The sequence below is a fragment of the Protopterus annectens genome, chromosome 17.part0 (genome assembly GCF_019279795.1).
Source record: "Protopterus annectens isolate FY-2018-M chromosome 17.part0, PAN1.0, whole genome shotgun sequence".
Taxonomy (NCBI): domain Eukaryota; kingdom Metazoa; phylum Chordata; order Ceratodontiformes; family Protopteridae; genus Protopterus; species Protopterus annectens.
The window spans coordinates 598,406,521-598,433,256 of record NC_056751.1 but is presented as its reverse complement, the minus strand read 5'-3'; the positions used below and the strand labels follow the sequence as shown (position 1 = coordinate 598,433,256).

Below are 26,736 nucleotides of genomic sequence, written 5' to 3'. Positions count from 1 at the left end.
TAACTGCAGCTCTACAAGAAGTCTCTAATGAATCAAAACCACACTGCAGAGTATACTTTCCCACTTGTTCAATTGCATGCAATAAATCCTGCATTTCCTTACTGTCAGGACTTTATGAATTTGAAACCATTTTCTGTTTTAACATGAGATACTGTTGATATTTAAGCATGTGAAACTGGTAATTCAAAGCCTTTACAGCTTAAGTAGCAGAAGTGTCTTTCTCCCCTCTATCTGTCCAGAGCTCTGGAACCCCTATCGGAGGGGACAGGAGTTTTAGCAGTGGAAGCCTTAACACCTTTAGGACCCTGAGAAATGTTTCTGGGTCTGCAGCGTGGATTTTGTAAAGAAATTTATGAGTCAGGGACCATGTAGTACCTGTCTGGCTTGACTGGTGCAAGGGGCAAAAAATCATGAGACAGACTGGATTCAGAAAAGACATAATATCAAGCATGGGGGGGAATCTAGCCAGGGGCCTGTGCTGAGGCAATAAAAGAAAGTCTGAGCCTTTTCTTGGATTCTGAATAATCCTGGCTCTCCCAATGGAAATGCTCCCTCAGTGTGCAGGGTTTCCCCAAGAGAGAGGCTGAAGGTATACTCTTCTGTATCAGAGTCCTCATAGGGAGGGAGAGAATATCCCTGATCAGAAGAGGAATCAGAGAAAATAGAAACCTGGTCAGATCATAGTCAGTGTCCTGCCTAGGCCTTTTGTCAGGAGTTGATGGTAACCCCTGATTAAAGTAATTAGATCTGCGGCCATTTTAAGCCTCTGTTTCTTTGGCATAATGACTGTTCAGGAGAATGCTCTGTTTCCTTGTCTTTAATGGTGTTTTTTACTTTGCCTTGGCTGCTGAAGTGGGCTTAATTGTAAGCTGTGAAGGTCTGAAAACACCCTCAGAAGTCTATGCCTGCTCAGCGGCTCCAGACCCATCTGAGGGAATAGTTTCCATAGGCCCAATACCTTGAGTTTCCACTGGCCTCAGTGTCTCCACGTGGCTGTCTGTTATGGTCTGTGGCTCTGAGGTAGCAGGCGTCAGGGGCTGCGAAGGCACCTCACTGAGAACTGGCGACTGGCCTAGAAGAGGCGTAGTCGTAGATTTTGGACCTCAGATGCCTGTCCTTTTCTTTGTCTTTGCATTTTTTTATAAATTCTGGTCAGTAGTTCTGACTGCATTATGTAATTAAACCTTCGGCCAAAATAATGCAAAGCAAAATCGAACAGTCTAATACTGCGTTTATTGAATCTAGCACAAAACATACAACTGGTAACGTCGTGGTCAGGGCCTAGGCAAGGAATACAGTAAGACTTAAGCCCTTATGAGGTATTTGCTTCCACCAAGAAAGAAAAAGTTTCCCCAACAGGGTACTTAGCTTTATTGAAGACTTTGGTTCGGAAACACAAATTTGAAATACTCAGGAGTCTGCCGACTGGCACTTGCGAACTGCTTTTGCTTCGGGCACCGCGTGGCAAGAAAGACTGAAGAAAATGGCATCAGTTGCAACTTTTATACCCCTGGCGCACTGACGTCAGGGAAGAGACAACAGACGCCGGACCAAGACTTTGGAACTCGGGCCGACTGTGGGTCACCTGCCAGCAGGATAACCCAAGTGTAATGACTGCAACAGTGAAACACGAACATCTAAGAAAGTCTTTTTTTTTAGTTAAGGAACAAAGGAGAGCCTCTAATTTAAACGGCTGTCCTAAAGGAGGGAGGGAGGGCACACTAATTTAAACGAGCTCAGGGGAAATAAAGGCCTGCGAGTCATGGAGCGATGGCCAACACAGCTACAACACACAGGAAAGCGATAAGGGATAAAGTACTATATATCTAGTTTTACAAAAACTTGATAAATGTTTAAGAATAAACACTTATAATAAAAACTATACTAAGCCTGAGCCAGTAACGAAGCAACCTCGCAGCTGAAGCAGCAAACAAGATTTGAGTAGCTGATGCTGGGCATTGAGATAAGGGGTAGCCATGAGCCAGTAAACAGCTCTCGAGCTATAAAAGATGGCAGAGTCGGAGCAGAGGATCAGCTCCGACCCCAAACAGCAAGAACGAAGGAGAGATGGACAACTTAACATTTGTGGTTCCAATTTTGTAAGTTATTGAGCTTGTAGTTGTATCCGATAGGTCAAGGCAGTGTTCCACAATGCCATGGCTAGTCTGCAAAGAGGTAGGAATGTGTACCCCCCCTTGCTTATGTACCACAACTGTGGTGTTGTCTGTATCATTAGTTGCCCTGGATGAAGGTAGTCCTTGAAGGCTGTCAGAGCATTCTGTACAGCTAGCACCTCTTACTGATTGATGTGTCGGTGCATTTGATTTGGGCTCCATTAGCCCAGAATGCACTTCCCTGCCAGATGAGCCCCCCTAAGCATAGTCTGATGAGTATGTTAGGGTTTGGGCAGCAGGGGGTGGAGTGAGTGGTAGTCCCTTGTTTTGGTCGCAGGCCTCTGCCCACCATAGGTACTCTAGTTGCATGCAAAGTATAATAGTAATCATTGTTTCCAGGCCGTGACAATGTTGACTCCATAAAATTTTTTTTAAGTACCACTGAAGTTTCCTCATGCAGTCTTGCATATGGAATTAGAAGAATGCAGGAGGCCATGAACCTCAAGGCCTGCAGAATTTGTCTTGGAGATAGCTGGGTTTTTGTGGCCGCCTGTTTGAAGTAAGTCATCAAATGAATTTGCTTTTCTGGCACAAGTCATCTGGGTAGTTGTATTGAAGCTTGCACCCCAGGAATGTAATTTTTTGAGAGGATACCAGTTGTGATTTTTTCGTTTACGGTGTACCCTAGACAAGTTAGAACCCTTTTTACAAACGCCATATGCTTAAGAATGTACTTGTTCTCTGCCTGAATTAGACAATCGCCCAGGTATGGATATATTTGAATATTTCTTTGCCAGCAAAATGCAATTACTGGTGCCAGGCACTTTAGCGTATCTACTACGCCCAGGGTCTTCACAAAGGGCAGTGCAAAGAACTGGCAATGCAGGCAGCCTGCTTTGAAGCGGAGGCATCTTCTGCATGATTCCCTGATTGGGATATGCAGGTAAGCCTCTTAAGTCTAGAGTTACCAACCAGGCATCTTTGCCTAGCATAGGTAGTAACTGTTGAAGAGTCAGCATCTTGAATTTTGGCATGTCCAGAAATGTGCTTAGAGTGGATAAGTCCAAAATTGGACACCATGATTTGTCTTTTCTGGGTACCAGGAAAAGTCTGGAATAGAAACCTTATCCCTTTTCCTCTTCTGGCACTGGTTGAATAGCCCCATGTTCATGAGGGACAGAACTTGTTTCTGGGCCACTGCCCACTGCTTTAGGGGCAGATTTGGCCATCTGTTTGGGATTGGCAACGTGTGGAAGTGAAATCTGTATTACTGGAATACTATATTTAAAAAGTACAGTTTTGTACCTACCATAACTGTAGATGTCCGATAGATATGCAACTGCAGTCCTTACATATGGGTTGTCCTGCCTCAGGCAGCCCTCAGTCGGCCGGATTCCAAAGTTTGGGTCCGACATCTGCTGATGTCGCCTCCTCCCAGTCAGAGCGGCTGGGGTATAAAAGAATCAGCCGACGCCATCTTCCTCAGTGTTTCTTGCCCCAGATGCCCTCCAAGGAAGCCTAAAATTAGAACTGGATAAAAAATTCCAGACATACACAATAGCAATAAACAGATACACCATAACAGATATCCCCAGCTAAGTATAAAAGGAGGGAAGTGGACCCAATACACAGAGGGATAGGAGGGAGGGAAAACCTGACTGCAGTTGCATATCTATTGGACATCTACATTTATGGTAGGTACAAAACTGTACTATGTCCTTCAAGAATGCAACTGCAGTCCTTACATATGGGTTGAATACCATAGCCAAGCTGGGAGTGGTAGGCTCTAAGATAAGGATGGTGTAGCTAAAATGCCCTGCAGGACTGCTGAAGCAAAGCCTGCTCGGGATCTGGAATATAAAGGGAGGTTGTAGTGCTTGGAAAATGTATGCACGGAGCTCCATGTAGCAGCTTCTAGAATCTCCTTTGTAGCCACCCCTCTTATGAAGGCTGTAGAGGTGGCTGTAGCTCTGGTGGAGTGTGGCCTGATATTGGCTGGCACACCCCTTCCATGGAAAGAATAACAGAATCTGATGCAATGTCCAATCCATTTTGAAATTGTTTGAAAATTGCTTTTCCTTGCACTCCAGGGGCGTAAGCTACAAATAGTTGGTCAGACTTTGTTGGCCTTTGTTCTGTCCAAGTAGTAGCATAGTTATCTGTGAATGTCCAAAGTGTGCAGCAGCTTTTCCCCTTTATTTTGAGGATTGGGGAAGAAAGTAGGCAGGTGAACTGCTTGATTTAGAGACACCCTGGATATCACTTTTGGCATAAAGGAAGGATTGGTTCTTAAAGAAACCCTGTCCTGATGAAAAATGAGAAATGGAGGTACTGCCATGAGGGCCTGTATCTCCGAAACTCTTCTTGCTGAGGTTATTGCCAACAGGAAAACTGTTTTCCAGGAAAGAAATTGCAATTCTGAAGATGCTGCTGGTTCAAAGGGAGGAAGAGTTAATTTTTCCAACACGAAATTCAGGTCCCATGCAGGCACTGGTGGTTCTGGGAGGTTTGATATTCTTTACCCCTCTTAGAAATTGTCTTAGCAAAGGATGCGAAAACACAGGTGGATCAGTGTTGTATCTTGCTGAAATTGCTGAAGCGTGTATTTCTATGGAAGAAACGGAAAGTCCATTATGCAGCATGTCTGCCAAATATTCCAATATCTGTGGGATGTTCATTACTGATGCATCCTGTCCCTTGTTGGTATTCCAGATGTTGAATCTCTTCCATTTGGCTGAATAAGTTTTTCTGGTGGAAGGTCTGCGCGCTTCCAATAATATCTGTTGAACTTCCTTGGAGAGAGAGATATGGGGAGAAATCATGGGACCCTCCAAGCTGTCATCTGTAGAGTTTGTAGGTTGGGATGAACTGTCCTGTAATTGTGCTGAGTCAAGAGTGGAGACCATTGAGGCAGGGGCCACGGTTTGGTGCAAGTTATGCTCCTTAGTAATGGATACCAGTGCTGTCTTGGCCAATCTGGAGCTATTAGGATGCCTTTCGGTTGCTCTGCTTTGATCTTCAGTAACACCTTGGTCATCAATGGTAGAGGTGGGAATGCATAGATTGTTAGAGAGTTCCAGCTGAATGAGAGAGCATCTATTTTCCAGGCTTGTGGATGGTGTGACCTCGAGCAAAACTTTTTCAGATGAGGATTGAGGTGGGAGGCAAAGAGATCTATGTCCGGCCTCCCCCATGCAGAAGTTATTTGTGCAAAAATGTCTTGATGCAGCATCCATTCATGTGGATCCAGGATGTTTCTGCTTAGACTGTCCGCTAGAACATTGTCCCTGCCCGGAACAAACTGGGATTGTAGCTGTAAGTTCAGTTTCAGGGATTTTTCCCAAAGAGTCATTGTTAAGTCTGCAAAGGGGGTAAGAATGAGTACCTCCCTGCTTGTTTATGTACCACATAACAGTGGTGTTGTCTGTCTTTATTAGTAGATGACCTTGAAGATATTTTCCGAAAGCCTCGATTGCATGCATTATTGCTAACATCTCTTTTTGATCGATGTGCAGATGTACTTCCTGGGGAGTCCATTGCCCTTGAATACATCTGCCCTCCATGTGCGCCCCCCCATCCATGGTCTGAGGCATCTGTTGTAATGGTTTGGCTTGTTTGAGGCTTGTTGAAAGGCATATCTTTGTTTAACTGGCTTGCTTGGGCCCACCACAAAAACTCCCTTTGTAGACATGGGATGAGTGGGATAATTGCTTCTAAGTTGTGGCTGTGCCGAGACCATAAACGTTTTAGGTACCATTGTAATTTTCTCATGTGTAGTCTTGCCAGTGGAATCAATAGAATGCAAGATGCCATGAAACCCAGGGCCTGCAGGAATTTCGTTGCAGTCATCTGGGTGAGCTTTGCTAGGCTTTTGAAGTAATGTGGTAATTGTTCTTGCTTCTCTTCTGTGAGGTAAGCCATTTGCGATTCTGTGCCTAGTTTGGCTCCTAGAAAAGTTATTTGTTGGGATGGCAGTAGTCTTGATTTTAGTAAGTTGAAGGTGTATCCCAAAGCCTGTAATAAGTGAATGACATAATTCAAGTTTTTTGTCAAGGCCTGCTTGCTGTCCGCTTGTAAAAGGTAGTCGTCCAGGTAAGGGTATATTTGTATCCCCTGCAGTCTGCAGTGTGCAATTACTGATGCCAGGCATTTCGTGAATACTCTGGGTGCAGTAGATAAGCCAAAAGACAATGCTGAAAATTGATAATGCTCTGACCCTGCAAGAAATCTGAGGTATCTTCTGCAACTGTGTCTGATTGGGACATGCAGGTATGCCTCCTTGAGGTCCAGAGTAACCAGCAAAGACCCCTTGCCCAGCATGGGAAGGAGTTGCTGTAGCGTCAGCATTTTGAATTTTGGTACAATGAGAAAAGTGTTTAGAGCGGACAAGTCCAGTATAGGTCTCCATTGCTTTTCTTTTCTTGGAACAAGGAACAGTCTTGAGCAAAATCCCTGGCCTTGTACCTGAGGAGGAACCTTTTCTATTGCTTTGATTGGTCTCCGCTTTGAAACTTGTTCGAATGCCTCTGCCCTTTGATTTTGTGGCAGGTTTGGCATGCCTTGTCTTGTTGGTAAAGTATGGAAGTGGAACCCGTAGCCTTGGTCTATTATGTCCAGAATCCATTTGTCCTTTGTTAAAATGTGCCAATTTTTTGAAAATAAGGATAATTTCCACCTAATGGTGCTTCTCTGAGCCTTGGTCGGCGGTGTCAAAGGCAAGTCATTGTGATTGTCACTGTGGAGCAGGTGAAGTTCCCTGCGCCACCTCTCTGAGTCGGTTGCCATTGGCGTCCCCTGTAGGAACCTCTGTATTGCCCTCTTCCTCGGGCACGCCTGTTTTTTCCCCTTTGAAACTTGTCAGTGTCCAGAAAGGACCAGTTCTTAGGCCAATTCCTGCTGAACCTAGGAGGCTGAACCTGGAGGAAATCCTTGACTGTTTGCACTGATTTAGTCTTTTCCTCAATTGATTTCAACACATCCTGAGCATTAGCACCAAATAGCTTGTGTTTTTCCAGAGGTGCATCTAGAAGCTTTGCTTTAACATGATCTGGTAATGGCTGTTTTTAACCATGCATGTCTACGTATGACGGCCCCGGTCATAGCTGCCCTACATGAAGCTTCCAATGCATCATATCCACACTGAAGAAAATGATTGCTAACCTGCTGTGTGTTGTGAACCACATCCTGCAAGGCCTTTCTATCTAAAGGCTCAGGAGAGGCTAACTTTTTCTGCAAATCATCCATCAAGAAATCCTGATACTGAAACATATGAAAAAGGCAATTGAGGGCTCTCATGGCAAGTGTGGTTGAGGTATAAACTTTTTTGCCCCACCTCTCCAGGGACCTAGCTTCCCTGTCTGAGGGCAAAGGATTCTTGGCCGTGGATGTTGTCACCCCTTTGGGCCCCTGGGAAATTGTTTCTAGATCAACAGCATGGGCCTTAAAGAAATGTTTGTGAGTTTCAGGAACCCTGTAGTATCTGTCCGGCTTGACAGGAGCAGGGGGGAGAAAATCAGGAGAAGCACTCGAATCTGAGTACACATCATCCAGAACATCTAGCACTGGAGGGATAGCTAAAGGCCCGTGTTGGGGAAGCTTAGGGAAGGTATGAAGCAGTTTCCTGGAATCGGAGAATTCCTGGCCTTGCCACTGAAAGTGCTCTCTCATGGAGTGAAGAATTTCCCCAAAAGAAATATCCTCAGGAGGAGAGGCCGAGGGGATAGAGTCCTCCGCATCTGAATCCTCGTAGGCCTGGAAGGACTCTTCCTGGGTATCTGAGCGAGTCACCAGAGGCTTCATCTGAAGACAGGGTGTCTGTATGCTCAACCCTGGGCCTTTTGTCAGAAGGTGGCTGAGATCCTCTGTCAGGATAGGCCTGGGAGCCTCTGATTAAAGAAATTAAATCTGCAGCTAAAGACATTATTTGTTTATCAGTAGTGGGCTGAGGCAAAGCTTTAGGAGGGTGAGACTTAGCCTGGCTAGTAGCCTTAGCACGTGTGTAGGCCTTGATAGACAGACATAGGGGGCCTAGCTGCCCCACGTGCTGGAGTAACCTTGTCCACTGATATGGTCTCAGGCAAATCTTGGGCTTCAGTATCTGGAGGAAAATCAACCACCAAGAGACCAATGCACTCCCGGTAATTTTTGGCGTGGTGTCGGTGGAAGTCGCGGCCGAGGATGTCGGTCCCGGTCCTTCCGTTTTTTGGAAATATGAGGTGTCGGTTGTTCTGACGGCATGGTATAAGAACAAACAGTTATTAAAGTACAGTTTTGTACCTACCATAAATGTAGATGTCCGATAGATATGCAACTGCAGTCATAACATATGGGTTGTCCTGCCTCAGGCAGCCCTCGGTCGGACGAATTCCAAAGTCTGGGTCCGGCGTCGGCTGGTGTCGCCTCCTCTCCAACGTCACAACTGCTGGAGTATAAAGGCATCGGCCTACGCCATCTTCAGTGTTTCTTGCCCCAGATGCCAGGTGCCCTCCTAGGAAGGCTAAATTTGGTAAATGGATAAAAATAATCCAAACATGCTCAACAGTAATAAACAGATACACCATAGGAAATACCCCCAGCTAATGGGATAAGGGGTAGGGACCCAAAAAAAGAAGGATACAGAGGGGTAGGAAAATCCGACTGCAGTTGCATATCTATCGGACATCTACATTTATGGTAGGTACAAAACTGTACTATGTGTCCTTCAAGAATGCAACTGCAGTCATAACATATGGGTTGAATACCATAGCCAAGCTGGGGGTGGATGGATCTATGATAAAGATGGTGTAGCTAAAATCCCCTGCAGGACTGCCGAAGAAAAGCCTGCTCGGGATCTGGAGTATAAAGGCAGGTTGTAGTGCTTGGTAAATGTATGCACGGAGCTCCATGTAGCAGCCTCTAGAATGTCCTTTGTTGCCACTCCTCTTAGGAAAGCTGTGGAAGTGGCTAAAGCTCTGGTGGAATGTGGCCTAATATTGGCAGGCATACCTTTTCCATGGAATGAATAGCAGAATCTGATGCAATGTCCAATCCATTTTGAAATGGTTTGTTTGGAGATTGCTTTTCCTTGTATTCCAGCAGCATAGGCTACAAACAGTTGGTCAGACTTTCTGGTGGCCTTAGTTCTGTACAAGTAGTAACGTAGTTGTCTGTGTATGTCCAAAGTATGTATGTCCAAAGTATGCAGTAGTTTTCCCCCCTTGTTTTGAGGATTGGGGAAGAATGTAGGCAGGTGAACAGCTTGATTTAGAGACACCCGGGAAATAAGTTTTGGCATGAATGTAGGATTTGTTCTTCGATAAACTCTGTCTTAATGAAAAATGATGAAGGGAGGCACTGCCATGAGTGCCTGAATCTCCAAAACTCTTCTTGCAGATGTGACTGCCAATAAAAAGACAGTCTTCCATGAAAGAAATTGAATTTCTGAAGTTGCTGCTGGTTCAAATGGAGGAAGAGTTAATTTTTCCAACACATAATTGAGGTCCCCATGCAGGTACTGGCCGTCTTCTGGGAGGTTTGATATTCTTTATTCCTCTTAGAAACTGTCGTAGCAAAGGATGTGAAAACACTGGAGGGTCACAGTTGTATCTTGCTGAGATTGCTGAGGCATGAATCTTTAGTGAAGAGTATGAGAGTCCAGTATGAAATAGTTCTGCCAAGTATTCTAATATCTGAGGTATACTCGGTAATGTGTCCTGACCCCTGTTGGCATTCCAGATGCTGAATCTCTTCCACTTGGCCAAATAGGTTTTTCTGGTGGAAGGCCTGCGTGCTTCCAGCAAGATCTCTGATTTGGAAAGAGAGCTAGGTGGAGAAATCATGGTAGCCTCCAGGCTGTCAGGTGTAATGTTTTCAGGTCTTGATGTACAGTCCTGTAATTGTGTTGTGTTAAGAGCAGGGGCCATAGGGTCAGAGGCCATGGTTTGGTCCGAGCTATGGTCAATAGCAATGGGTACCAGTGTTGCCTTGGCCAGTCTGGAGCTATCAAGATGCCTGTTAGTTATTCTGCTTTGATCTTCAGTATCACCTTGGTCAGCAGAGGCAGAGGAGGGAATGCATACATTTTCAGAGAATTCCAGCTGAAGGAGAGAGCATCCGTTTTCCAGGCTAGAGGATGGTGAGTCCTTGTGCAGAACTTTCCCAGGTGATTTAAGTGGGAAGCAAAGATCTAGGTCCGGTCTTCCCCATGTCGTCAGTTGAGAGAAAATGTGAGGGTGTAGCATCCATTCGTGTGGATCCATAAAATTTCTGCTCAGCTGGTCCGCCAGTACATTGTACTTGCCTGGTACAAACTGGGATTGTAAATGTATCTTCAGGCTCAGAGATTTTTCCCAGAGAAGCATTGTTAGTCTGCAGAGGGGATAAGAATGGGTGCCCCCCTGCTTGTTTATGTACCACATGACAGTGGTGTTGTCTGTCCTTATTAGCAAATGCCCTTGTTGTAGTGATTTTTCGAAAGTTTCGATTGCATGCATCACCGCCAACATCTCCTTTTGGTTTATGTGCAGATGCCTTTCCTTTGGCGTCCAAAAACCTTGAATGCATCTGCCCTCCATGTGCGCCCCCCATCCATGGTCTGAGGCGTCTGTTGTAATCGTTTGGCCTACTTGAGGTCTGTTGAAAGACATGCCTTTGTTTTGCTGACTGGCTTGAGCCCACCATAGGAATTCCTTTTGCAGACATGGAATAAGTGGGATTATGTCCTCTAGGCTTTGGTTGTGTTGAGACCATAAGTTTAAATACCATTGCAGCTTTCTCATATGAAGTCTTGCCAAAGGTATCAGAAGGATGCAAGATAACATGAACCCCAGGGCCTGCAGGATTTTCCTTGCAGTCAGCTGGGAGAGTTTTGCTAGGCCTTTGAAGTACTCTGGTAAATGCTGCTGCTTTTCCTCTGTGAGGTAGGCCATTTGGTTTTCTGTGTCCAGTTTGGCTCCTGGGAAGATAATCTGTTGGGATGGCAGTAGTTTTGACTTTTGAATGTTGACTGTATCCCAAGGCCTGCAGTAGATGCATGACAGTCCAAATTTTCTTTTAAGGTTTGTTGTCTGCTTGTATGAGGCAGTCGTTCAGGTAGGGGTATATTTGAATCCCCTGCAGTCCGCAGTGTGCCACTACTGATGCCAGGCATTTCGTGAACACTCTGGGCGCAGTAGATAAGCCAAACGGCAATGCTGAGAATTGATAATGCTCTGTCCCTGCAAGAAATCTGAGGCATCTTCTGCAGCTTTGTCTGACTGGGACATGCAGGTATGCCTCCTTGAGGTCCAGAGTGACCAGCCAAGACCCCTTGCCCAGCATGGGAAGGAGTTGCTGCAACATCAGCATTTTGAACTTTGGCACCATGAGAAAAGTGTTTAGAGTTGACAAGTCCAGTATGGGTCTCCATTTGTTTTCTTTTCTTGGAACAAGGAACAGTCTTGAATAAAATCCCTGGCCTTGCTCCTGAGGAGGAACCCTTTCTATTGCTTTTATACTTAACAGCTTGGAAACTTGAGTGAGCGCCTCTGCCCTTTGATGTGGCAGGTTTGGCATGCCTTGACCGAGGCTCGGTTGGCCGAATTCCAAAGTCTGGGTCCGGCGTCAGCTGGCGTCACCTCCTCTCCGACGTCACAATGGCTGGAGTATAAAGGCATCGGCTGATGCCATCTTCTTCAGTCTTTCTTGCCGCACGGTGCCCGAAGCAGAAGCCGTTCGCAAGTGCCGGTCGGTCAGCTCCTGAGTTTTCAGTACCGAAGTAATCTAAAAGGTAAGTACCCCGTTGGGGAACATTTATTCTTGCCTCAGCCGATGTCTGAACAAATTGAGAAAGTTAATTTGTTTGTCTTGTGGTAAACAAATACTTCATAAGGACTTCCCATTCTCTCTGCCTTCCTTGCCTGGGCCCAGACCATGACGTCTCGGCCTGTGCTGCCTGTGCTTGATTTAATAAGCGCGCACTCAGGCACCGGGCAGAATTCGCAGAGGACTTTTTCGGTCAATCTTTTGCGTATATCATGCCGTCGGATCAACAGACTACCCAATCTGCTAAAAAACGCAAGGACCGGGACAGACATTCTCGGCCCGCGTCCACTATCGATGCTACTCCCAAGCCCTTTGCTAATGCTCCGGTTCCTTCGGAAGTGGTAAATCTACCGCTCCAGGCAGACACAGCGTTAACACGACCTTCGGTCTCTGAGATCTCTCCGGTGCCGGTTGTTGATTTTCCTCCGGAAACTGAAGTTCTGGATCTACCCGACACCATTTCTGTGGACAAGGTACGCCTGCACGTGGGGCTGCTAGGCCGCCTGTATCCATGTCCATCAAGGCCTTTGCACGTGCTAAGGCCGCCAGTCAGGCCAAGGCCCATCCTAGACCTATTGCCCAGGCCCCTTCTGATAAACAAATCATGTCTCTGGCTGCTGATCTTATTTCCCTTATCAGGGGGTCTCAGCCTCATCCGGAGAGGGGTTCTCAGCCTCCTGCAGAGAAAAGACCCAGAACTGAGCAGGCGGACGACCTCTCTTCGGATGAAGCCTCTGGGGATTCTGAACATTCTGATACCCAAGAAGAATCCTTCCAGGCCTACGAGGACTCTGATGCTGAGGAATCCATTCCCTCTGCCTCCCCCTCCAGAGGATTTCTCATTTGGTGAAGTCCTGCATTCCATGAGGGAACATTTCCAATGGCAGGGTCAGGAATTCTCTGACTCCAGGAAAAGGCTTCGTACCATCCTCAAGCTTCCCCAGCACAGGCCTTTAGCTATTCCACCTGTCATGGATGTTTTGGATGATGTCTTCTCGGACTCCAGTGCTAACCCTGATTCTCTTCCTCCAGCTCCTGTTAAGCTGGACAGATATTATAGGGTCCCTGACACTCACAAGCACCTTTTTAAGGCCCACTCTGTGTATCTAGAAACTATTTCACAGGGCCCCAAGGGAGTGGCTACCTCCTCTGCCAAAAACCCACTGCCAGCAGACAGGGAAGCTAGGTCCCTGGAGAGATGGGGTAAAAAAGTATATACTTCTACTACCCTGGCCATGAGGTCACTAAATTGCCTTTTTCACGTTGCAGTACCAGGATTTTCTCCTGGATGATTTACAGAAAAAGTTAGCCTCTCCTGAGCCTATTGATAAAAAGGCATTGCAGGATCATATACATAACACGCAGCAGGTTAATAACCATTTTCTTCAGTGTGGTTATGATGCACTGGAAGCTTCATGTAGGGCAGCTATGACTGGGGCTGTGATACGTAGACATGCTTGGTTAAAGGATCAGTCTTTGCCTGACCATGTTAAAGTTACCTGATGCACCTTTGGAAAAACAGAAGCTTTTTGGTGCTACTGCACAAGATGTATTGAAATCCATAGAGGAAAAAGGAAAGTCAGTACAGTCAAGGATTTCCTTCAGGTTCAGCCACCCAGATTCAGAAGAAACTGGCCTTCAAAGAATTGGTCCTTCCCCGGTTCAGACAAGTTTCAAAGGGGAAAAAGCAGACGTGCCCGAGGTAGAGGGCAATACCGAGGATCTAACAGGGGACGCCACTGGCAACCTCCAAATCAAAGAAGTGGAACGGACAGTTCAGCTGCACCACAAGGACAATCGCAATGACTATTTTCATTCCGCCCACAAAGGTTCAAAGAGAAGCACCCTTGGGCGGAAAATTATTTTTATTCTCTCAAAGGGCAGAGGCACTCTCTCAAGTTTCCAAGCTGTTAAGTATAAAAGCAATAGAAAGGGTTCCTCCTCAGGAACAAGTCCAGGGATTTTATTCAAGGCTGTTCCTTGTTCCAAGAAAAGAAAACAAATGGAGACCCATACTGGACTTGTCATCTCTAAACACTTTTCTTACAGTGCCAAAGTTCAAAATGCTGACGTTACAGCAACTCCTTCCCATGCTGGGCAAGGGGTCTTGGCTGGTCACTCTGGACCTCAAGGAGGCATACCTGCATGTCCCTATCAGACAAAGCTGCAGAAGATACCTCAGATTTCTTGCAGGGACAGAGCATTATCAATTCTCAGCATTGCCGTTTGGCTTATCTACTGCGCCCAGAGTGTTCACGAAATGCCTGGCATCAGTAGTGGCACACTGCAGGGGATTCAAATATACCCCTACTTGGACGACTGCCTCATACAAGCAGACAACAAACAAACCTTAAAAGAAAATTTGGACTGTGTCATGCATCTACTGCAGGCCTTGGGATACACGGTCAACATTCAGAAGTCAAAACTACTGCCATCCCAACAGATAATATTCTTAGGAGCCAAACTGGACACAGAAAACCAAATGGCCTACCTCACAGAGGAAAAACAGCAGCAGTTACCAGAGTACTTCAAAGGCCTATCAAAACTCTCCCAGCTAACTGCAAGGAAAATCCTGCAGGCCCTGGGGTTCATGGCATCTTGCATCCTTCTGATACCTTTGGCAAGACTTCATATGAGAAAGCTGCAATGGTATTTAGAAAACTTATGGTCTCAACGCAGCCAAAGCCTAGAGGACATAATCCCACTTATTCCATGTCTGCAAAAAGAATTTTTATGGTGGGCTCAAGCCAGTCAGCAAAACAAAGGCATGGCTTTCAACAGACCTCAAGCAGGCCAAATGATTACAACAGACGCCTCAGACCATGGAAGGGGGGCGCACATGGAGGACAGATGCATTCAAGGGCAATGGACCCCAAAGGAAAGACATCTGCACATAAACCAAAAGGAAATGTTGGCAGTGATACATGCAATCGAGACTTTCGAAATATCACTACAACAAGGGCATTTACTGATAAGGACAGACAACACCATTGTCTTGTGGTACATAAACAAGCAGAGAGGCACTCATTCTTATCCCCTCTGCAGGCTAACAATGCTTCTCTGGGAAAAATCCCTGAGCCTGAAGATACATTTACAATCCCAGTTTGTACCAGTCAAGGACAATGTACTGGCAGACAACCTGAGCAGAAATTTCATGGATCCACACGAACGGATGCTGCATACTCACATTTTCTCTCAACTGACAAAGACATGGGGAAGGCCAGATGTAGATCTTTTCGCCTCCCACTTAAATCACCTGAAAAAATTTTGCACAAGGACTCACCATCCTCTAGCCTGGAAGACTGATGCCCTTTCCTTCAGCTGGAATTCTCTAAAAATGTATGCATTCCCTCCTCTGCTGACCAAGGTGATACTGAAGATCAAAGCAGAACCACCAACAGGTATTCTGATAGCTCCAAACTGACCAAGTCAGCACTGCTACCCATTGCTATTGACCATAACTCGGACCAAGCCATGGCCTCTGACCCTATGGCCCCTGCTTCTAACACAATTACAGGACTGTACATCAAGACCTGAAATCATTACATCTGACAGCCTGGAGGCTAACATGATTTCTCCACCTAATTCTCTATCAAAATCGGTTCAAGAAATCCTGCTGGAAGCACGCAGACCTTCCACAAGAAAAACATTCAGCCAAATGGAAGAGATTCAGCATCTGGAATGCCAACAGGGGTCAGGATACAGCATTACCGAGTATGCCTCAGATTTTAGAATACTTGGCAGAGCTACTTCATACTGGGCTTTCATACTCTTCAATAAAGATTCATGCCTCAGCAATCTCAGCAAAATACAACTGTGACCCTCCAGTGTTTTCTCATCCTTTGCTAAGACAATTTCTAAGATGAATAAAGAATATCAAACCTCCCAGAAAACAGCCAGTACCTGCATTGGACCTCAATTATGTGTTGGAAAAATTAACTCTTCCTTCATCTGAGCCAGCAGCAAGTTCAGAAATGCAATTTCTTTCATGGAAGACTGCCTTCTTGTTGGCAATCACATCCGCAAGAAGAGTTTCGGAGATACAGGCACTCATGGCAGTGCCCCCCTTCCTCATTTTTCATCAAGACAGAGTTTCTCTAAGAACCAATCCTACATTCATGCCCAAAGTTATTTCCAGGGTGTCTCTAAATCAAGCTATTCACCTGCCTGCATTCTTCCCCAATCCTCAAAATAGGGGGGAAAAGCTACTGCATACTTTGGACATACACAGACAACTACGTTACTACTTGGACAGAACTAAGGCCACCAGAACGTCTGACCAACTGTTTGTAGACTATGCTGCTGGAGTGCAAGGAAAAGCAATCTCCAAACAAACAATTTCAAAATGGATTGGACATTGCATCAGATTCAATTCTCTCCATGGAAAAGGTGTGCCAGCCAATATTAGGCCACATTCCACTAGAGCTATGGCCACTTCCACAGCTTTCCTAAGAGGAGTGGCAACAAAGGACATTTTAGAGGCTGCTACATGGAGCTCCGTGCATACATTTACCAAGCACTACAACCTGCCCTTATATTCCAGATCCCAAGCAGGCTTTGCCTCGGCAGTCCTGCAGGGGATTTTAGCTACACCATCCTTATCTTAGTTCCATCCACCCCCAGCTTGGCTATGGTATTCAACCCATATGTTATGACAGCAGCTGCATTCTTGAAGGACATAGTACAGTTTTGTACCTACCATAAATGTAGATGTCCGATAGATATGCAACTGCAGTCGGATTTTCCCTCCCTCCTACCCCTCTGTATCCTTTTTGGGTCCATACTCCTTTTCCCATTAGCTGGGGGTATTCCTATGGTGTATGTGTTTATTACTGTTGTGCATGTTTGGGATTATTTTTATCCATTTACCAAATTTAGCCTTCCTAGGAGGGCACCTGGCATCTGGGGCAAGAAACACTAAAGAAGATGGCGTCGGCCGATGCCTTTATACTCCAGCCGTGGTGACGTCGGAGAGGAGGTGACACCAGCAGACGCCGGACCCAGACTTTGGAATTCAGCCGACCGAGGGCTGCCTGAGGCAGGACAACCCATATGTTATGACTGCAGTTGCATATCGGACATCTACATTTATGGTAGGTACAAAACTGTACTTTATGACTGCAGTTGCATTCTTGAAGGACATCTTTTTCAGTTTTTTCTGACATCGGCTGAGGCAAGAAAAAGATCCCCAACGGGGTACTTAGCTTTTTGATGACTTCAGATTCTTAAAACACAGGAGCTGACCGACCAGCACTTGCTAACTGCTTCTGCTTGGGGCACCGCGCGGCAAGAAAGACCGAGGAAGATGGCGTCGGCTGATGCTTTTATACCCCAACTGCTCTGACGTCGGGGAGGAGGCTACATCAGCCGACGTCGTACCCAGACTTTGGAATCCGGCCGACCGAGGGCTGCCTGAGGCAGGACAACCTGTAAGGACTGCAGTTGCATTCCTTGAAGGACATCCCATTTGTCTTGGCTAATAAGTTGCCAGTTTCATGCATGAAGTGCTAGTTCTCCCCCCAAAGGGATGGCTAAGAGGCAAGTGCTTGGTGACTGTAGAGGGAAGTCATTGAGACTGTTTACCATAGGGAGGTGCCTTGCTGCTTCTAGATTTGGAGGTGGAAGCACCCCATAGTTTTGTTCTAAAAGTAACTTGTGACTGAAACCTGGAGCCTTTGGAATGTCTGACTTGAGAGGCTCTCGAGGGAACTGGAAAGGCCCAGCTCTTAGTAGGCCAGTGCCTACTAAATCTAGGAGGTTGCACTGGTAAGAAATCTTTCACAGTTTGCATAGATTTAGCTTTATCTTCCATCTTTAACACTTCAGCCTTACCAAAGAGATGGTCCTGTTAAGGAGCATCCAATATGGCCAGGTAGAGTTTGCTCTGAGCCAATCATGCCTTCTTAGCACAGATCCAGTTACAGCAGCCCTGCAAGAGGCCTCCAAGGAATCAAACCACACTGCAAAGTAGGTTTTCCAAATTGTTCAGCTGAATGCAATAAATCCTTCAATTCTTTATTTTCCACACAGAGATAAAACATTTTCTGTTTAAGTAGTCCCATGATATGCTGTTGATATTTAAACATAAGAACTTGACAGTTTACAGCCCTGATTGCCATGGCTGTAGATGTGTAAACCTTCTTAACCCATCTATCCAGCACCCTGGAGTCACTATCAGAAGGGGTAGGATTTTTGGCAGTAGTGGCCTTAATGCCCTTGGGACCCTGAGAAATGGTTTCAGGATCAGCAATAGGGTTTTTGAAAAGTAATTTGTGGGAGTCAGTATCTGTCTGGCTTACAAGGAGCCGGAGGCAGAGAATCAGGAGTCCTACTAGATTCTGAAAATACATGAACAGTGTCTAGAACAGGAGGTATAGCCAAAGGCTTATGCTGAGGAAGTAGAAGAAAATCCCCAAGTCTCTCTTTAGATTCAGAGAAATCCTGACTTTCCCATTGGAAATGTTCCCTTAAGGCATGTAGTTTCCCCAAAAGAAAAATCCTCAGGGGATAGGCAGAAGGAAGTGAATCCTCTGCATCAAAGTCCTCATAAGTAGGAATAGACAAATCCTGTTCATTAGTCAGAAGAAATAGAATCCTGTTCAGAAGATTCATAATCAATGTCTTACCTAGGCCTCTTAGGAGGTTGGCTACCCCTGATCAGAGTAATTAAATCTTCAGCCATTTTGATCTTTTGTTTTTTAGGCATAGGGACCTGCACATGTGGCCCAGGCGGTTTTTAGACTCAGATTTAGATTTTGGCCTTAGTTTTGAAGATGGCAGTCTAATACAAATCTGTAGGCCTGAAAACACCCTCAGAAGCCAGTGCCTGCACAGCGGCTCCAGACCATCTAAGGTAGAGACATCTGCGGGTTCCATAACTGAAGCAACTCGCAGCATACTGGACTTCGAATGGGTCTCAGTAGAGGCCTGCGAATCAGAAGTAGCAGTTATCAGGGCTGCGAAAGTGCCTCACTGAGTACCGGCGAACCAGCAACTGGCTTAGAAGCGTAGTTGGTTTTGGACCTAGACTGTCTTTTTCATTGCGTTTTTTTAGGTACTCCGGTAGTCTGACTGCTAACAGACAACATTTCTGGATAGTTAAACTTTGAGCCAAACTATTCAGAAGCAAAAATATACAGACGTTTAATAGTGCGTTGATTAAATTTAGCACAAAACTGACAGCAAAGTACGTTGTGGTCAGGGCCTAGGCAAGGAATACAGTACAAATGAAAATCCTTATGAGGTATTTGCTTCTCACAAGTAATGCAATTAACTTTTACTGACATCGGTAAGGAGTAAGAAAAAAGTTTCCCCCCAACAGGGTACTTAGCTTTTAGTTGAAGACTTCGGTTTTGAAACTCGAAAACGAAAATTTTAGGAGTTGGAAGACCAGCACTTGCGAACTGCTTCTGGCAACACGTGGCAAGAAAGACTAATGTAATGGCATCAGCTGTATGCTTTATACCCCTGACGACCAGACGTCATGGAAGAAGGAACAGCAACCGAAGCAGGAGCCTAGACTTTGTTAATCAGGCTAAGAGCAACCTGCCAGCAGACTACCCAAATGTAATGACTGCAACAGTGAAACACGAACATCTGCAGGTTGCCTGAGCCAAACTTACCTTTAAGCACAAACTAACCCAGACAAACAAGCCTGGCATTCACAAGGGAAGCAAGAGACAAAAAAAACAGCTCACTTCCCTAGAAATTTCCTTATGTGGAAACTCAAAGGAACTCTGAAGCCACTTTACATCTTCCAAATGGACTCTCACTAAAGAAACTGGTGATCCACTAGTGGGGCAATGTGCACTTCAGGAATGCAGTGCAAGGCATATGACGCTGAAGCCCCTGAATGGGGGAAAGCAGGAGCTCCTTCCTAAAGATCTATGGTCAGCACCAGGGAGACTAAAAATACACCCCCCCCAAACCAAAAGTAGGATAAATTCCTTGCCTAGAGCTGCTTGGCAGATCAAAGTCCCCTGCCCTAACCTCAAAGGGTGGCAGGGAAGACAGAGAAGGCCCCACGAGAAAGAATATGGTAGCTTAAACTGGACAGCCAACTTTGCCTAGTTCTAAGGGAGTGAGGAAAAAAAAAAAGAAACCTTCCTTACCTCAAACCAGGAGCAGCTGCTTCCATTACTTGAAACGGAGGAGAGTCTGCCTGCCCCTCAGGTCCACTGTAGGGAACATGTACACGAGGGGGAAGGTGAAGCCATGCAGAAAGGGGGTGGGTCAAAAAATACAAGGGTAGCTCCCCTGATGGGGAGAAATTTGAGAACCACCCACACCTTCCCAAAGCCAGATGGGCTAGTTCATAGTGAGAGACAAGCTAATGCCTATTACGAGTCCAGCCCACACAGTGCTGAAGCAATTACGTAACTGTCCATGGAACAATTATGGTTATACTTGGGGCCTTTTCCCTTCTTCTGGACTTGTGAAAGCTCCAACTACAAAGACAATTTATTAACTGCAGCACAAAAAGTCTGCTCTTCCCAAAAAATGCACACATCAAGAAACTGTCCAGATATTCTCCAATGAAGGAGCCTGAAGCCAAGCCTGCTAAAGGCATATGGCAATACATTCCACCTTACCCAAAGTATTCACCACAGAACACCAAACCTCATCTAAAATTAGGAAGCAAACAATGTTCACCAGGACAAGAACAAGGTCCCCCCTGATCCCACATTGGAGGAGGGCCTCTTTCAAAAGTAATGCAAAAGGAATGACTAGGCCAGAACAGAAGTGACAGTATAACAAATAACAGCTTTCATCCAAAAATGTTCTCATACCATACCTTGTTCCTCCACTAACAGGAAGGGAATGTGGCCTATGGCCCCACATTAAGCACACAAATTATATGAAAGCCAGTCCTTGGACAGTTTTAAAAAATGTGCAACTCCCCCACCGGGGGTTGGGGTCAGGGGTTGTATACTTACCCTTTTAAAATGACTACCAAAAAGGAGTGCATCCAGGTGAGAAACAGTATGGCATTCAAGAAAAGTCCCAGGAACTACACTAAATTCAGGCCATACCACAACAGAAGCACTGCAAAGACTCTCGGTCATCAGTCCAAGGTATGAGAGAAAGTATAAGTCTACTGAATTAATTAAATTCCTCAAGGAAGCTAACGAGAATGGCAGGTAGCCTGATACCTTCCACCTTGAGATGTAGCTGTGTTCCTGGATTCACAGGAGCATGACAGACTGAAAGAGGTTGGGCAGATTTGAGGTCACCACAACAGATGTGGAATATGACAGTGTCCGACCTTGTTCATATCATTACATTCTCCAAGGGTGAAGTCCTGCACCCCTCTCCCTATTGGTCTCAAACTGAGCATGTACCCAAATTACTGCAGCTGGCTTCAAGAAATCTGGCATAGGCTCTCTGCAACCACTCCACTAAGTCCAGTTATTTTATGCGAGCAAAGCTGGAAGTCCTAGGAGAAGAAACACTGCTCCTGAGTACAAACTTGGGAATAAATAACCTGATCCATGCAGCTCACCTCTTGTTTTCCCAGTCTTACCTTACAGAACAGCCCAAGTCAACACTAACACCCCAAAGTGTCCCTAGCGTGGGTGTTAAGAGGGTGTGCCTTAGCCAAGTTTCAAATTCTCTGCAGAAATGGAGGGACCCCAATCCCTGCAACTGAGTCTACATCTCAGCCAATCCTCCCAATGAAGTCTTAGGTGGAGAAAATCTAATTCTCCCTTCAGGCACTAAAAGGAGCTGCCCACCAGTCCAAACAGGCCTCCTTCAATAAGGTTACTTTAAATTTTAGAAACCTTCAGCACTGAAAACAAATCCACATGACATGCCAGCACATTTTTTTTTTAAACTATGAATTGCACGGATTACATAGATCAAAATTATGTGAGCAGAAAATGGGAGAGTCACAAAGGACAAGCTTAGCATACAGCTACTTATTCCATCCCTCCTTACCTGTGTGGATGAATAAATGCTTGGTGTAATTCTTTCTGGAACTAAACGTTTTCTGGCAGTGTGTACACTCATAGGCTGGGTCAGTCCTTCGAACAGGCAGCCCTCCTGGCTCAGACTTTTGGATACTTGACCCCACACTTGGACTCATATGAACTGTGTGCGCAGAGTCATGTTGGATACTATAGTATCCCTGACCAATTACTGGTTGCGTCTGGGAGTGATGGGCAACATGAAACTGATATATACTTGATGCAGCAGAGGTAACTCCCGAGACAATGGGCATTTTATGCTCTCGCTGGATATTAGATGCAGTGTGGCCAACAGTCCGCTGTTCAGCATTTCTTGAAGAGAAGGAAGGAGATGTTTTGAACTCCTGGTTTGACAGTGGTACGTTTCTTATTCCTGATACTTCAAGGGTACAGTTACTTGAAATTTTCTGATCACTATCCACAGAACACTCTCTTGCAACACTCATCACTTCTTCTCCTTGCCAAGGTGGAATAAAAGTTTCTGAGAACACTTCCCTGTTGTTAAAAAAATCTTGTCCTTCGGGATTAAATTCCACTTGCCCTCCAGTCTCCTTTATTTCACCCGAAGTAATATTGCCAATCATCAAAGATTCATCATTATTCTCAACTTTTGTGATTTCATTGCAATTTGAGAAGCCAGATGTCTGATCACCAATGCTTGACCTTGTGTTACCATAACAGCTCGCATCTTCATCTTCTTCATCCTTAATTACCACTGGAATGGAGTCCAGAATTTGCAGTCTCACTGGCTGCCTCTGTTTGCGGCTATGACAGCCTTGTGGCATCTCAGTCTGTAGGTTATATGAAGGAGTCACTCTTTCACTGTTGGCAGCAGTATCACTTGGAGTTGTGATATCACTATCAGACACAGATCTCCCTCTGACCTCTACTTGCTGTCGTTGAGAAGACAGAAGATCTCTAAGTTTGTAACGAATTTCAGGAGTGCACACAGCTTTCACCGTATCACTCAAAAATCCAAGTTGGGCTGAAACACTTGCCTCAATTGCTCGTATAGTGGGTCCACAGCTCTGATTCTTTACTTGCCTGCACAATGCACTCTCATTTCTCAACTGTTCAATGGGTTTAGTATCAGATGCAATCCTGTTTGGTATGCACTGTATGCTTACAGGCTTGGAAGTCCTACTTTGTGAAATTATCTGTGTGCATTCATCGATAACTGTCTTAATCTGCAAAATGCTTGCAGCTGTAAGAATCTGAAGCGCTTCTGACTGAGCTACGACCAAGGAACCGCTATACATGAATTCCACCAGCTGCTGAACAATTTGAGCAGGAACAACAGGAGGCACCTCAATTTCAGTGTAACCCAGGAGTAACTTGTCATGAAAGAAGGGACTTCCAGCAGCTAGTACGCAGCGATGTGCTCTAAGTGTGGTATCATGAATGTGTACAGTTACATCACAGAAATGGCCACCTAAACGCTGCCCATTTAATATTTCCAAGAGGGATTTGCTAAAGTTCTGAAGATGAATGTAGTGCACCAACTCAGCCATTTTACCTACACGGTTATACAAACTTGGAAAAAAGGTCTCTTCTCGATGCAACAAGAATAAATGTCACAGGGTCACTCACTTTCATGTCTTCTAGGGCTGTATTAAAAAAAAAAAAATTATCTTAGTGTGTGCTTAACCATTTTAACATCAGACAAAGTACAGAAATTTGACTAACAGTTACTTACAGCATTTATCTGCTTAGGGACAGCATAGCAATGAAAATTTGCTCAAGTACAAATCCAAACAGCTTTCATTCTATTTCCCCCTCAAGCTTAAATTCTTGCTTCCATTACGCAGTTGTCTTAATTATTTTAGGAGATTTAATTCGTGACATTGTACAACTAACCTTGGAAAATGTGTGCAATGTCTTTAGTTTGTGATTTTACAGTAATCCAAGTACAGTTGTGTACCTACCATAAAATGTTAAGAGTGCATTCACTGTTGCAGTCATTACACTTGGGTTCTCCTGCTGGCAGGCTATCCGCAGTCGGCCTGCATTCCAAAATCCTGGTCCGGCGTCGGTTGCCATTACCTCTGATGTCAGTGCACCAGGGGTATACAAGATGCAGCAGACACAATGTTCTTTAGTTTTTCTTGTCCCAGATGTCAGGTGCCGCCAAAAGGGTAGGCTAAAAATTCTGCTAATAAAAAAGCATGCGCTAACAAACATTACTTTCTACAAGCAAATACACCACATAGGTTGTATAGAATAGAGAAGTATAGATAAGTCCCAGCAATGAAAGGGGGATGGAGGGAGAGTAACCTGGACTGCAACAGTGTACACCAACATCTACATTTATGGTAGGTACACAACTGTACTATGTTCATAGTGTTTCACTGTTGCAGTCACACTTGGGTTGAATCCCAAAGCTGAGGTTGGGTGGCTGGGCCTAGATAGAATTAGGAGTGGCTATGAGGCCCTGCAGAACTGCAGTGGCAAAGCCTGCTCTGGATTTAGAGAAAAGTAGTAAGTGGTAGCACTTTGTAAAAGTGGCCTATCCATTTTGAGATAGTCTGCTTTGAAATAGCTTTTCCTTGCAATCCTGCAGCATATGCCACTAAGAGCTGCTCAGTCTTTCTGAAGGCTTTAGTTTTGTCCAAGTAGAAGTGTAGCTGTGTAAGTCCAAAGAATGCAGAAGTCTCTCCCCCTTATTCTGTGGGTTTGGATAAAAGTTAGGCAAATGAATGGTTTGGTTAAGAGCCACACTGGACACTACCTTAGGCATAAAATGTTGGGCTTGTCCTTAGAGAAACCCTGTCCTGATGGAAAACAATAAAAGGTTCCACAGCCATTAGTGCCTGTAACTCAGACTCTTCTTGCTGAGGTTATTGCTAGGAGCAGAGTGGTTTTCCAGGATAAGTATTTCATGTCAGCTGTATTTGCTGGCTCGAGAGGAGGCAGTGTGAGCTTTTCCACGACAAAATTGAGGTCCCGTGCAGGTGCTGGAGCTTTCCTTGGAGGTCTTATGTTTTTGGCCCCTCTGAGGTACTGCCTTAGCAGTGGATGTGAAAAAATAGTCGGATCCGTATTGTAATTAGTGAAATGGCAGAGGCATGGATCTTAATGAGAAGGATAGGCCTTAGTCCAGCATCTCAGTTAGGTATTGTAAAATCTGAGGAATATTTGGTACAAGCGTGTCCATTCCTTGTGCCTGGTTCCAAACACAGAATATCTTCCATTTTTCTAGATAAGATTTTCTGGTGCTGGGTCTCCTGGCATCCAAAATAACATCCATAACTGCTTTAGAGAGAGGTGAGGTCTGAATGGTTACATTATCAGCCATGCAGCCAGATTTAGGGTTCTGAGTTGGCTATGCAGGATCAGATTGTTTTGTTGGGTCAGCAAATGAGGAATTTGGGGTAATATCCAGGCTAGGCCTTGAGACAAGCTCTTTAGGATTGGGTACCAGTGCTAGCGTGGCCAGTCTGGGGCAATCAGTATCATTTTTGGCTTCTCTTCCTGACCTTTAGGAGTACCTTGGGGAGGAGAGGCAATGGAGGAAAAATATATACTGTAAGGGTTTTCCAACTGAATGATAGGGCATCCACTTTCCATGCTTGTTTGTGGTAAGTCCTTGTGCAGAATCTCTGCAGTTGGCAGTTGTGCGGGGAGGCAAACAGATCTACGTCTGGGCATCCCCATTTCCTTATGCTGAAGATTTGTGGACCTAGTTTCCACTCGTGAGGATCCTTGAGATTTCTGCTTAGTCTGCCAGAGTATTTGTCTTTCCTGACAGGAACTGTGCTTGCAGGTGTACTTAGTCAATGTTGTGCTCCACAAAGTCATGGCTTGTCTGCAGAGGGGGTAGGAATGTGTGCCTCCCCTGCTTATGTACCACGACTGTAGTATTGTCTGTCTTTACCAGCAGTTGTCCTGGATGAAGTAGATCCTTGAAGGCTGTCAGGGCATTCTGAACAGCTAGCATCTCTTTTTGATTGACATGAAGATGCATTTGGCTTGCTGGCCATGCTCCCCGAATACATTTTCCTGCCATGTGGGGCCCCCAGGCATAACCTGATGCATCTGTGTCTGCCTGGCCGTGGGTAGAGTGAATGGCTGTCCCTTGTTGTGGTGACAGGCCTGTACCCACCATCGAAACTCCTGTTGCAGGCAGGAAATTAGGGTAATTAATGTTTCCAGGCTGTGGCAATGTTGAGTCCAAACACTTTTTAGATACCATTGTAATTTCCTCATATGCAGTCTTGCATATGGAATTAGTAGAATGCAGAATGCCATGAAGCCCAAAGCCTGCAGAAATTTTCTTGCAGATAACTCTGTCTTTGTTGCCAACATTTCGAAGCAAGTCAGTTGCCTTTGTCTGGCATGAGATAAGCCATCTGGGCAGTTGTATTTAAGGTTGCACCCAGGAATATTACCTCTTGAGAAGGTACTAGTTTTGATTTTTTGTTTACAGAGTACCCTAGGCAAATTAGTAATATTTTTACAAATGCCAGATGCTTCAGCAGAATGTCTTTGTTGTCTGCTTGAATAAGGCAGTCGTCCAAGTAAGTGTATATTTGAATTCCCCTTTGACTGCAGAAAGCAATTACTGGTGCCAGGCATTTTGTGAAGACTCTGGGTGCAGTAGATAAGCCAAAGGGCAGTGCAGAGAATTGGTAGTGCATTGATCCAGCTATGAATCTGAGTTATCGTCTGCAAGATTGTCTGATTGGGACATGCAGGTATACCTCTTTTAGGTCCAAAGTTACAAGCAAAGCCTTCTTGCCCAGCATGGGCAGAAGCTACTGCAGAGTCAACATTTTGAATTTTGGAACGTCCAGAAAAAGTGTTTAGAATAGACAGGTCCAGTATTGGTCTCCAGGCTTTGTCCTTTCTGGGTACCAGGAATAGTCCTGGGTAAA

General features: G+C 45.2%; 1 protein-coding gene across 2 annotated transcripts in view; it reads right to left on the bottom strand.

Annotated features, from left to right (window-relative positions):
- Nucleotides 1-26,736, bottom strand: part of ZBTB45 (zinc finger and BTB domain containing 45) — a 451,816-nt gene that overhangs the window by 236,132 nt on the left and 188,948 nt on the right. For both annotated transcript variants that reach the window (XM_044059605.1, XM_044059606.1), the window contains exon 2: nucleotides 21,834-23,469. In XM_044059605.1, the coding sequence (XP_043915540.1) occupies nucleotides 21,834-23,373 (1,540 nt within the window). In that variant the 5' untranslated portion in view covers nucleotides 23,374-23,469. The remainder of the gene's footprint in view (nucleotides 1-21,833; nucleotides 23,470-26,736) is intronic.